Below are 13,050 nucleotides of genomic sequence, written 5' to 3' on the forward strand. Positions count from 1 at the left end.
AGAGACTATAACTGGTTTCTTTTCTTTGGAAAAGAGCAGAAGGTGTAAATGAAAACACAAACCAGTGTTTGCATGCTCAATTAACATTTGACTTTCTTCCCCTCCTTCATAAAAATAAACATAATTTATGTTGACTATTTGCATTTTACCTTATGCTTTTTCATTTCCATATTCTTTGTAATTAGTATTAGTGGTCATTATCAATAGATCAGTAAATGGAGATAAAAGAAAAGCATTTGCTCCAAACTATTTATAAGGGTCACAGAACAGAGCTGGCCCTCAAGTTTGTAAGCTCTCCATTCTTGGTCTCTGCTACTATCAGACAGCCATAACTACTGAGGAAGACATTCTAGACTACCTAGTAACAAGTTAATTTGGATCTTCTCTCTGTACTATTCAACAGAAGAAGATGAAACAATAGGTAGTCCCCACCCCCAATCATTTGGAATTCTTATGCACAGACAAGCACTCTCTCATGGTGGTCTTGCTCAACTCCCGCTGGCAGCCAAATAGGTGAGGTGGGAGGTCATGCAAAATCCACCTAATAACTATTTGCTGACCAATTCTTTAACTGACTTTTCCACACTGATGAAGACCACGAGCCTGTGGAATCACAAAACCTCTCAGTGCTTATTTTCTCCACGGCCTGCATTTTCTATGTCTTTGCAATTCTGTTTTTGGAATGAAGAACCGTTATCATTTGTTTTCAATGCCATATGATAGAATCAATTTTACTGATAACTTCTGAAAATCCTTAAGTAGGCCTGAAAAATGTGGCTTCCTGTGATCCCCTCCATCTGCCTCAGATCTATGTATAAATGGACCATGTTCAGTTTCACTTGCTTTCAAAGCTGTACCTTTGAGGTTTGGGAATTCAAGGGCAAAGTGATTTTAATTTGATGCATTTTGCACTGTGACCAATAAGGGAAAAATAAATGCCCTCAAACTTGATTGGTTCTAGTCACATTTGCCGGTCACTATTTGTCAAACCACTGCACATAAAATCACAGGCATGAAAGATACCTCTCTCAAAAACAGATTTCTGAGGAATGCAAATCAACAGAACGGGGAGGGAGATGGAGATTAATGTGTTTGATTTCTCAAAAGTCTGTTTACTGTCCAATCTATCTTGGTCCTTGGACATGCTAGCAAGTAATTATTCTTATGGCTAGTAAAATGACTACTAAACATTTATTAATAATTGTAGTTTTGGAATTACTTTTTTTTAACCAGTCACGTTGGTTTCTAAAAATTGTTCCTCTGGCTAGACACAAGGAGCCAGGTGCTGAGAGTTGACCTGGAGCCAAGTTTCAGGACTGTCCAGTCTTCGCATCGGATCTTCAGCCAGGCCTTCTGAATATTCTCACAATTAGAAAATCGATCCCCCCCAGACTCGCAGATGCTGTTTTCCCCCCATTGGCTCTGCACAGAACATCATTATCTTTGCCAAGCTTCTGTCTCTATGGCAATAACAGATGGGAAGTGCTGTGGAATTATTCATGTTCAGGAAAGGAGGCAGTCAAGAACGAAGAAAAGGTGGGGGGGTGCAGAGAAGGGGCACGACCTGGGAGCTCGGTGGAGGGGGCCTAAGGAGGGGGTGCGGGGAGCGGTGGAGCTTGAGAGGCTTGTGAGCCTTCGGGAGGCCTGTTTTAAGAAAAAAAGGAAAAAAAAAAAAAATCTACGAGCACAAGAGTATTTCCAGCCAGCGACTCCAAACGTGGGCCCCCATGGGAGCGACCTGAAGCAGTAAAACCCGGAGGAAATTAGACGAAAATGGGGGAAAAAGGGGACGAAGCTCGGGTCTCCTCAGTTTTGTGCATTGCTAGTCGGTGGACTATTTCGGTTCCAGATCTTGCGGTGGGGTGGAGAAAAGGGGATTTCTTGGTGTTTCGAAATGTGACGGAGCAGCTCTGCAGAGTTCAGTATGCTAACCGGCAACCCTGGGAACCAGGAAGACCACCCTACAAGCCGCAGACGGTCACAGCCGGAAAGCTCTGACGTCCTATCTTCCTCACCTCGTCGTCTTTCTTCCAAAAAAAAAAACAAAAAACAACCCTCAGTGAACACTGTAGAAACCTGTCATTTATAGCTCCCCTCTGGAACCGAGAGAGCAGCCTGGCAGCCTGGGGGCGGGAGGCTGGGGAGCAGAGACAGAAATGTTTGCTCACGGTGGTGCCGGAACTTTGGCCACCCCTCCCGCCCGGCCCGATGGCGGATGGAGGTCAGCCAGGGGAAGGCGTCTGGGCGGAGGCCGCCCGGGCGAGGCTGGGGCCGCCGGGACGGGGCGGAGCTCTGGCAGCCGGCTGGGCGGCCCTCGGGCAGGAGGCCCCGCGGGGGCGAGGGGCAGCCCAGGAGGGAGGTCCCGCGGGGGCGGGGAGTGGAGCCGGCCCCGGGGGCCCTGCAGGGCGGTCGCCGCCCGGCTGCCTCCGGGGCGGGGCGGCCCAGCAGCGGCCCCGCGGGGGGAGGGCCGCCCGTGCCTGACCTCGGGCGGCGGCGCTCTGCCGGGCGGGCACTGCCTCCGCCCTGCCGGCTGCTGGGGTCGCGCACAGTGCACCGCGCGGCTGCCCTGCCCCCTCTTCCCCGCCGCGCCGCGGCCGAGCGTCCAGGGCGCCCCACGGTCTGGCCCTTCACCACAGAGCGGCGGGTGGGGCGGGGGCGGGGCGGAGGCCCCAGACAGCCGGCTGGGCGACTAGAGGAAGGAAGGAGGGAGGGCGGCGGTGAGGGTGGGGTGGGGAGGGAACATCCTGTCTGCGCTGGGTGCACCGCAGACAGCACCGCGCGCCAGCCGCCCAGACGGCGCGCGGGGCTAGGAGCGCCGGGTGCGCGCCTGGGGGGAGGGGCGCGCGCGCGAGACGACCGGGCCGGGGGTAGGGGGTGCGCTCTGAGGAGCCACAATAGGCCGGACGGCGCGCGCGTTTCCGAGAGAGCTGGAAGCCGCGAAGTGGCGGCCGCGGCGCCGCCGGCGAGCCCGCGCGCGCGGCACCGCCGCTGGCTCCGTTCCCTTCCCCTCCCCCTCCCCGCCGCCCTCGCTCTCCCCCGGGCGGCCGGAGACGGCGGCGGCGTCTGCGGGAAGCCGTGTGTCTCCGCAGTGACGTGGGCGGGCCGAGGGCTGGTGACGTCAGAGGGCTGTGTGTAGCGATGTGTGTGGGGTTCGGAGCGGCGCCGGCACAGCCGAAAGGAGCGGGCGAGCGGCGACGGCGGCGGCGGCGGGCACAGGTGCGGCTCCGGCTCGTGGGTGCGGGGGAGCGGGGGACGCGGCGGAGGCGGCGGGAGGCCAGAGGCGCTCAGCCTCCGGGGAGCCCGACGGCGGCGACAGGGGCGGTGGGGAGTTCACAAAGCTCGTCGAGCTTCCCCGGTCGCCGAGGCCCGAGTAGGGGCTTTGGGTGCACGGGTCCCGGGTGGGGTCGGAGCCAGAGGGAGTCGCAAGGCGCGTGTCCCACGAGGGATTACGCCTCGTTGGCTCCAGGCGGTGGGCGCGGGCAGGGCTGGGCGCTGCACTTGACGGGAGCCGCGGGGACCCCGGAGACCCGGACGCCCGTCACCACCCCCCTCCCCCCCGTCCAGCAGCGCTCCGCGGGGATGCCCTGGGCTCGACCCCGTCCGTCAGCCCCCGGCGGCGTGGGGATGTGCGCTCGGCGCCTGAACTGCCCCGGTGCCCTCCTCGTTCTGGCCCGGAGCTGGCGGGGGGGAGGTGCAGCATTAGGGGCGCTGGGGTGACACCCGAGAAGTTACCGGGGAGAGGGTGCGAGTGGGGGGATTTCCACAGTCCTTCCCGCGGCTCCCGCGGGGGGGCAGTGTGGGGAGGGCACTTGAGGTTATCCCAGGCTCTCTGATGGGGGTGGGGGGACTCCTCCCTTTACTTCCCTCCACCCCCTTGCACACCCACTCCCAGGCTTTCCGTGTCCCTTGTTCTCCCTCCTCTTCGGGTTAGAGATAGGTGGGTGGCTTTGAGTGGGCGGAGGAGTTCAGGGTTTTGGGGGCTCCCCCATCTAGGTCATGCCTCCTGCCCTCTTCCTTGGCCTGTGCTAAGTGAGGTATGTTACTGTGGTGGACAAAAGTCAGTACGATGGCCGGTAGCATTGGTCCTTAATCCTTTGGGTCTGTTTTATGGTAAATTGTTGACAGGGAAGCAAAAATTTCTATTTATTGGATTTCTTTTGGGTTTTCTCTCAGGAAGGAAGTGGAAGAAGAGTCTTGTCTTTTCCACTCTTCCTCCATTTGCATTCTTTGTGAGGTTTGTCTGCCTTGTGCTTTTTGTCCCGGATTAGTCTTGTTCAAGGATGGAGATTCCCAGGCATGGAGTCTATAGCTTTTGGCTTCCATTAAGTAAAATCGCTAACCTTTTAAAAGAGAAAGTTAATTTCTGCCTTTCCAGAAAAAGTGTACACGGACCAGCTGAATTAATCCACTTAAAATTGTAACTTAGTTACGTATGGTAGATATATGTTAACTCCTATTTGATTTTTTTGGATGAAACTTTTGTTTGTTTGTTTGTTTTTAAATAGATGAAGTAATGTATTTTTTCCCCCTTAAAATGGCATAACTGAAAAAACCTCTGGTACTGATTGAGATGATCTGTTGAAGATTCTTCATGTTCTGAACTCAAATGGCCTTTTGTGTTACATTATTGCTCGCTTTACCCAACTCCAAATTGCTTTCCTATTTAAATGAATGTTCTAATAAACTGGTGTTAGATTTAAAGAAGTCATTCAAGCGTCACCTTTGGTAAAGTGAACTCAGTTTAATATTAAAAAACTGGTTTCGGCCTGGTGCGGTGGCTCACGCTTGTAATCCCAGCACTTTGGGAGACTGAGGCAGGGCGGATCGCTTGAGGCCAGGAGTTCGAGACCAGCCTGACCAACATGATGAAACCCTGTCTGTACTAAAAATACAAAAAAATTAGCCGCGCGTCTTGGCATGCGCCGGTAGTCCCAGCTACTCGGGAGGCTGAGACAGGATAATTGCTTGAACCCGGGAGGCGGAGGTTGCAGCAAGCTGAGGTTGTGCCATTGTACTCCAGCCTGGGTGACAGAGCGAGACTCTTAGAAAGAAAGAAAGAAAGAAAAACTGATTTTCTTTGGCCTCTGGAGCAAATTCAAATGTAACTATTCCCCACCCCCTTTTCTTCTTGCAGATTAATTAAAAGAAGAATGAACTATAACCTTTGAAGATAACTGGGCAGTTTTTTGTTAAGTATCATTGTTGATTGTAGAAGTTCAAGAAGTCAGAGGCTGCTTTTACTGGTGTGAGGATTTACACATGTCTTCAGTTTTTCAGCACAGACCAGCAGGCCATCATTTTTAGAGGAAATATTCTCTCTGCCCTCCTTTTTGGTTTCCTTAGTGGTAAAGATTAAATTGGGTTGCATCATTTTGACTTGTGTTTGAGTCTAGATCTTATAGCCCAAGGAATGGCATAAACTTTTCATGTGTTTGCTTATAACAAACAAAACCAAACCATTGCATTGATCCTGGACATCTTGAATTGAGAAATTGGTAACTTTATTTTGATATGTATTTCTGAAGAATTCAAAAAAACAAAGCATCCTCAGAGGTGTGCCTCTTTTCTTTATTGTTGGAGGCAAAACGAACAATTTAATAGGCTTCCTAGTGAAATTATGCCAGATTATAAAGAGAACCAAAACTATTGAGTAATTTAAGGGGCTCTTTCTTTAGAAAGTTTTTGTAAAAGTAAGCTACCATAAATATTTGTATACATTCATTACTTTCCCCTTTTCAAATAAGCAATTAAATAGAAATGCAAATCTCAGACTTAATTGTTTAACAGAGTAGTGTAGCAATGGAAAACCTCCAGACAAATTTCTCCTTGGTTCAGGGTTCAACTAAAAAACTGAATGGGATGGGAGATGATGGCAGCCCCCCAGAGAAAAAAATGATGACAGACATTCATGCAAATGGAAAGATGATAAACAAGGTGCCGACAGTAAAGAAGGAACACTTGGATGACTATGAAGACATGACAGTGGAAACTGATGGAGAACATGTCAAGCGAACCTGTGCTTCCGTTCCTGAAACTTTACATTTAAATCCCAGTTTGAAACACACATTGGCACAATTCCATTTAAGTAGTCAGAGCTCTCTAGGTGGACCAGCAGCATTTTCTGCTCGGTATTCCCAAGAAAGCATGTCGCCTACTGTATTTCTGCCTCTTCCATCTCCTCAGGTTCTTCCTGGACCATTGCTCATCCCTTCCGATAGCTCCACAGAACTCACCCAGACTGTGTTGGAAGGGGAATCTATTTCTTGTTTTCAAGTTGGAGGAGAAAAGAGGCTCTGTTTGCCCCAAGTCTTAAATTCTGTTCTCCGAGAATTTACACTCCAGCAAATAAATACAGTGTGTGATGAACTGTACATATATTGTTCAAGGTGTTCTTCAGACCAGCTTCATATCTTAAAGGTACTAGGCATACTTCCATTCAATGCCCCATCCTGTGGGCTGATTACATTAACTGATGCACAAAGATTATGTAATGCTTTATTGCGGCCACGAACTTTTCCTCAAAATGGTAGCATACTTCCTGCTAAAAACTCATTGGCCCGGTTAAAGGAAACTGGCAGTGCCTTTGAAGTGGAACATGAATGCTTGGGCAAATGTCAGGGTCTATTTGCACCCCAGTTTTATGTTCAGCCTGATGCTCCATGTATTCAGTGTTTGGAGTGTTGTGGAATGTTTGCACCCCAGACGTTTGTGATGCATTCTCACCGATCACCTGACAAAAGAACTTGCCACTGGGGCTTTGAATCGGCTAAATGGCATTGCTATCTTCATGTCAACCAGAAATACTTAGGAACACCTGAAGAAAAGAAACTGAAGATAATTTTAGAAGAAATGAAGGAGAAATTTAGCATGAGAAGCGGAAAGAGAAATCAATCTAAGGCAAGTTGTTTTTTATATCAATTTTTAGTAATAGTAAAATAATTTTATTTACTTTGAAATAACAATTTTATGTTTAGAGTGTAACTTAACCTGTCTGTATGTTGAACATGCCTCATGTAACAACAACAAAATACAGATTGATGTATTTGTATTGCAACTTTTAGGCTATAAGCGCTTTCCAGTATGTTTCCTCATTGGACTTTGCATACGTCTTGTGAGAGAAGTAAGACTATTATTCCATTTTATAGATAAAGCAAATGAAGCTCAGAGAGAGAAAATGGCTTTCCCGAAATTATGTAGCTAAGGAGTGGAGGAGATAGGGCATTTTTCTCATATCCTCTTTTTCACACATCCTGCTTCTTGACCCTACTGCATCTGTTGTTTTTCTGGGACTCAAGATAATTTGCACTTTGGTGTTATCTCCATTTGCAAATGGTACAATGGCTAGTCAAAACAATTCTTGTGGGCTCGAAACAGCATCTTTCAGAGATCCACCTATGATTTCTGATGTTTCTGTGCTTGGATATTAAGGCTTGCTCAATATTTGAAACAAATGGAAAAACCGTATCTGAAGAATTTGTGATTTGAGTAAGCAAGGTGTTTTTGTTTTTTTTTTTTTTTTTTTTTTTTTGAGACGGAGTTTCACTCTTGTTACCCAGGCTAGAGTGCAATGGCGCGATCTCGGCTCACCGCAACCTCCGCCTCCTGGGTTCAGGCAATTCTCCTGCCTCAGCCTCCTGAGTAGCTGGGATTACAGGCACGCGCCACCATGCCCAGCTAATTTTTTGTATTTTTAGTAGAGACGGGGTTTCACCGTGTTGACCAGGATGGTCTCGATCTCTCGACCTCGTGATCCACCCGCCTCGGCCTCCCAAAGTGCTGGGATTACAGGCTTGAGCCACCGCGCCCGGCCTTTTTTTTTTTTTTTTTTTTTTTTTTAGAGACGGAGTTTCACTCTTGTTACCCAGGCTGGAGTGCAATGGCGCGATGTCGGCTCACCGAAACCTCCGCCTCCTGGGTTCAAGCAATTCTCCTGCCTCAGCCTCCTGAGTAGCTGGGATTACAGGCACGCGCCACCATGCCCAGCTGATTTTTTGTATTTTTAGTAGAGACGGGGTTTCACCGTGTTGACCAGGATGGTCTCGATCTCTTGACCTCGTGATCCACCCGCCTCAGCCTCCCAAAGTGCTGGGATTACAGGCTTGAGCCACTGCGCCCGGCAGCAAGGTTTTTAAATTTTTAAAATTTTATTTATTTATTTATTTATTATGATTTTTTAAAAAGATGGGGTTTCACCGTGATGGCCAGGCTGGTCTCGAACTCCTGATGTCAGGTGATCCACCCACCTCAGCTTCCCAAAGTGCTAGGATTACAGGCGTGAACCACCACATCCGCCTGCCTTCCTCATTTTTTACAAAACGACTTTTATTTATTTATTAATTTTTTGAGAGGGAGTTTTGCTCTTGTCATCCAGGCTGGAGTGCAATGGCACAGTCTTGGCTTACTGCAACCTTTGCCTCCCAGGTTTAAGCTATTCTGTCTCCAAAGTAGCTGGGATTACAGGCGTGTGCCACTGTGCCCATCTAATTATTATTTTTTTGTATTAGTAGACGGTGTTTTACCTTGTTAGCCAGGTTGGTCTCAAAACTCCTGACCTTAGATCCACCAGCCTTGGCCTCCCAAAGTGCTGGGATTACAGGCGTGAGCCACCGCATCCGGCCCAAAACAATTTTTTTTTTTTTTTTTTTTTTTGATAGGGAGTTTTGCTCTTGTTACCCAGGCTGGAGTGCAATGGCGTGATCTTGGCTCACCGCAGCCTCCGCCTCCTGGGTTCAGGCAATTCTCCTGCCTCAGCCTCTCGAGTACTTGAGATTACAGGCACGTGCCACCATGGCCAGGTAATTTTCTGTATTCTTAGTAGAGACGGGGTTTCACCATGTCGACCAGGATGGTCTCGATCTCTTGACCTCGTGATCCACCTGCCTGGGCCTCCCAAAGTGCTGGGATTAACAGGCGTGAGCCACTGCGCCCAGCCCCCAAAACAATTTTTTTTTTTTTTTTTTGAGACAGAGTTTCACTCTCGTTACCCAGGCTGGAGTGCAATGGCACGATCTTGGCTCACCGCAACCTCCGCCTCCTGGGTTCAGGCAATTCTTCTGTCTCAGCCTCCTGAGTACCTGGGATCACAGGCACGCGCCACCATGCCCAGCTAATTTTTTGTATTTTTAGTAGAGACGGGATTTCACCATGTTGACCAGGATGGTCTCGATCTCTTGACCTTGTGATCCACCTGCCTCGGCCTCCCAAAGTCATTATAAATGACTTCAGAGTAATCAAGTTTTTGGAGTTCATTCTGTTAGTAACAGGATATGTGGACCCTCCCTATCCCTGACTTTTTTTTTTTTTTTTTGAAATCTCTGGAATGGCTTTGCAAATACTGCAACAATGATAAATATAAATACTTACGACTTTTAAAAGTTAGAAATTTATCCTTTTTGTTTGAGAAATGGGAAACTAAGAAACTTTATTTTTATTTTTATTTTTTTTGTAAGATGGGGTTTCACCATGTTGGTCAGGCTGGTCTTGAACTCCCGACCTCAGGTGATCTGCCCGCCTTGGCCTCCAAAGAGCTTGGATTACAGGCGTGAGCCACTATGCCCGGCTCAAAACTAAGAAACTTTAAAGAAGAAAAACAGGCCAGGTGTGGCGGCTCACGCTTGTAATCTCAGCACTTTGGGAGGCGGAGGTAGAATTGAATTGCTTGAACCCGGGAGGTGGAGGTCGCAGGGAGCCGAGATCGAGACATTGTGCTCCAGTCTGGGCTACAAGAGGAAGACTGTATCTAAAAAAAAAAAAAAAAAAAAAAAAAAAAAAAAAAAAAAAAGGAAAGATCGCTATGTTTTCAGAGTAGGCATGAATCATCGTGGCCAGTAGTTTTCTTGTAGCTGTGCATATGCTATCATTTATGCCATTGGAAAACCAAGGAAGAATCAATAATTGGGCTAATTTTTTTTTGGCGGGGGTGGGGGAATGGTGTTTTGCTCTTGTTACTCAGGCTGGAGTGTAGTGGCACAACCTTGGTTCACTGCAACCTCCGCCTCCTGGGTTCAAGTGAGTCTCATGCCTCAGTCTCCCAAGTAGCTGTAATTACAGGCATATGCTGCCTGGCTAAGTTTTGTTTTGTAGAAACGGGGTTTCACTGTGTTGGTCAGGCTGACCTTGAACTCCTGACCTCGGGTGATATGCCAGTCTTGGCCTCCCAGAGTGCTAGGATTATAGGCGTGAGCCACCACACCTGGCAAATTGGGCTAATTTTAATCCCTTCAGAATTCTGGGAGTAGAAAGTGATTGTGGAGCCAGAATTCAATTTGTTCCTAGTAAGGGGGTAGAACTAGTTTGAGAATAGCTTTGGCAATAGCTTGATTCTGTATTTGTTCACATATATAATTTTATTTTACTGGGGTTCATATTACATAAAATAATATTATTAGACTCTAGAAAACAAAAGAATATAAAATTAAACAATGCATCTTTTTTTAGATGTGGTTTGCTTCAATCACTACCTCATGTTAGGCAGAAAGAGGAATGAATAGGAAAGGTATAAAATTAGTTTGAGCCTTTTTGATTTCATGACTTCTAGACTTAAGACTGGATTATAAGGACAGGTGCCTTATTTGAGTGGAAAATATGTGTATGACATTGAGATTTCCACCTAGTTGCAATATTAAATTTATTGGGCATCACAGACCTTCAGTATAAAATGTCATGGGATTAATAGGATTTTTATTAGTGTATTTCTCTTCCTTCAAGTTGTAAAGGGGATGTTATACTACTAACTTTGCACGGCTTTGTTTCTATTAAGGACTCAAAATAATACTTGCAAAATTATTTATTTATTTTTTAAATTTTGCTAATTGTTTTATAATCACAACAAACTAGTACAGAGAATGCCCTGAACAAAACACAAAGTTTCAAACATCAGGGTGTTCCCTTAGCAAGGCTGAAAATTACAGTCTCTGGTATTTGGAATTTAGGCTGCAGCCCTTGTTTTTGGATGGATCACTGGGTGTGTGGCACAACAGTCCATGCTTTTTTTTTTTTTTTTTTAATGAGATGGAATCTCACTCTATTGCCCAGGTTGGAGTACAATGGCCTGTCAGCTCAGTGCAACCTCCACCTCCCAAGTTCAAGTGATTCTCCTGCCTCAGCCTCCTGAGTAGCTGGGATTACAGGTGTACACCACCATGCCCAGCTGATTTTTGTATTTTTAGTAGAGATGGGGTTTCACCATGTTGGCCAGGCTGGTCTTGAACTCCTGACCTCAGATGATCTGCCTGCCTCGGCCTCCCAAAGTGCTGGGATTACAGGCGTGAGCCACCATACCTGGCCTTTTCAGTCCATGCTTTTAACCAGATTTGAACAGAAGATGGCCACTTGGCCCAGGTAGAAGTAGATGAAGTGTTTGGTTTCAGGTGTCACGTAACTACCGAAGTTCCTCCCCACAATGCAATACCAGGTAGGATTGTACTTCTTATCAAATTCCTTCTTGATATGAGCCGCAGTGTCCTTCTCTGTGTTGTATTTCTCCAGTGCCTGAGTAGCCCACTCCACCGAGTCCTGTTGCATCTCTTCTGACATGTCCGCATTTTTGATCACGGCCTTTTGGTCACACGTGGTTACCTCGGAGAAGGGGGCTGGCTGACAGCAACAGTCTCCTGGAGGAGGTGCTAGCACTGCTCAGTCACAGATTGAGCTGCTGTCGCTACCGAAGCCGTGGCGCATCTCTAGTTGCAAAATTATTATAAGAACTTTAGCCTTTGCTTTTTCTGTGAGCATTTTTAAGCATCTCAAACCTAAAATTGGCTTTGTGAGGTATGTGGTATGATCTTTCAGCCTATTGAAACAGCAGACATTGCCATGACTCCTGTAGATCTGTCTTTGATCAGTTAATGCAGATGCTTAGATCATACTGTCCCAGTTTTGCATTAGTTTGATGGATTTTAATGATTACAGTGAACCGAGGCCTAAGACTAAGCCTTAAAAATCTCTAAGTAACTATTTACCACCTTGTAACACTGTTCTGTTTCAGTTGTTGAAACACTCATTCACAACAAGTTGGAAGTATTAAGGAAGCCTGATACTGTACTGAGGGATTCCGTTTCTTTCAGTAAGCACTGTTGGCAGCTATCTGATAGGGTGTCTTTATACTTCTGAAATCATTTGTTGACCACTTGAATGTTTTAGTATTATACACGGCAAAAACCCTGACGAAATATATTCACTTCCTTTGTATCCAGTCATGTGTTTAGTAAGGTTGCTAATGATTTATTTTGGGTCAGAACAAAGTAATGTGCATTTAATTTGCGTTATATTTTATTTGTTATGTAAATATGCCATTAAGTAGATAGACTTAAATTTGCCAACCTACACTACTGCTGCTTTTTTATGGACATAAAATTAAAAATGAATCTTTATCACTTATAGCACTTAAAAAATTTTTTTTTGTTTGTTTGAGGTGGAGTCTCTGTTACCCAGGCTGGAGTGCAGTGGCGTGATCTCAGCTCACAGCAACCTCTGCCTCCCGGATTCAAGCAATTCTGTCGCAGCCCCCACAGTTGCAGCACCATGTCTGGCTAATTGTTTTGTATTTTTAGTAGAGATGGAGTTTTACCATGCTGGGGAGTCTGGTCTTGAACTCCTGACCTCATATGGAGTTTTGCTCTTGTTGCCCAGGCTGGAGTGCAGTGGCGCTATCCTAGCTCACTGCAACCTCCACCTCCCGGGTTCAAGTGATTCTCCTGCCTCAGCCTCCTCAATAGCTGGGACTGCAGGTGCACGTCACCACGACTAGCTAATTTTTTGTATTCTTGTTATCTAGACTGGTCTCGAACTCCTGACTTCAGGTGATCCGCCCACCTTGGCCTCCCAAAGTGCTGGGATTACAGGCATGAGCCACCAGACCTGGCCTTCCATTTCACATGTTTTTAAAAAGGCTTAATTCTGTTTTTTTTTGCAATTTTGGACGTCCTGACAGTGTTTTGAGGCATTACCTTGATTTCTTTAGTTCATTAATGTTTGTCATTAGGACTTAAAGATCAAAATATTAATCTGACACTGTAATTAAAAACTAAAGTGTTACCTAAAAGCAAGATT

General features: G+C 46.8%; 1 protein-coding gene across 1 annotated transcript in view; it reads left to right on the forward strand.

The window, feature by feature from the left end:
- Positions 1 to 3,030: 3,030 nt before the first annotated feature.
- The window catches only part of SKIL (SKI like proto-oncogene), a 31,996-nt gene continuing 21,976 nt past the window's right edge, over positions 3,031 to 13,050 (forward strand). Inside the window, exons 1-2 of the mRNA XM_074405658.1 lie at positions 3,031 to 3,216; positions 5,135 to 6,901. Of these exons, the coding sequence (XP_074261759.1) occupies positions 5,800 to 6,901 (1,102 nt within the window). The 5' untranslated portion in view covers positions 3,031 to 3,216; positions 5,135 to 5,799. The remainder of the gene's footprint in view (positions 3,217 to 5,134; positions 6,902 to 13,050) is intronic.

This window comes from Saimiri boliviensis, chromosome 9 (assembly GCF_048565385.1).
Source record: "Saimiri boliviensis isolate mSaiBol1 chromosome 9, mSaiBol1.pri, whole genome shotgun sequence".
NCBI lineage: Eukaryota > Metazoa > Chordata > Mammalia > Primates > Cebidae > Saimiri > Saimiri boliviensis.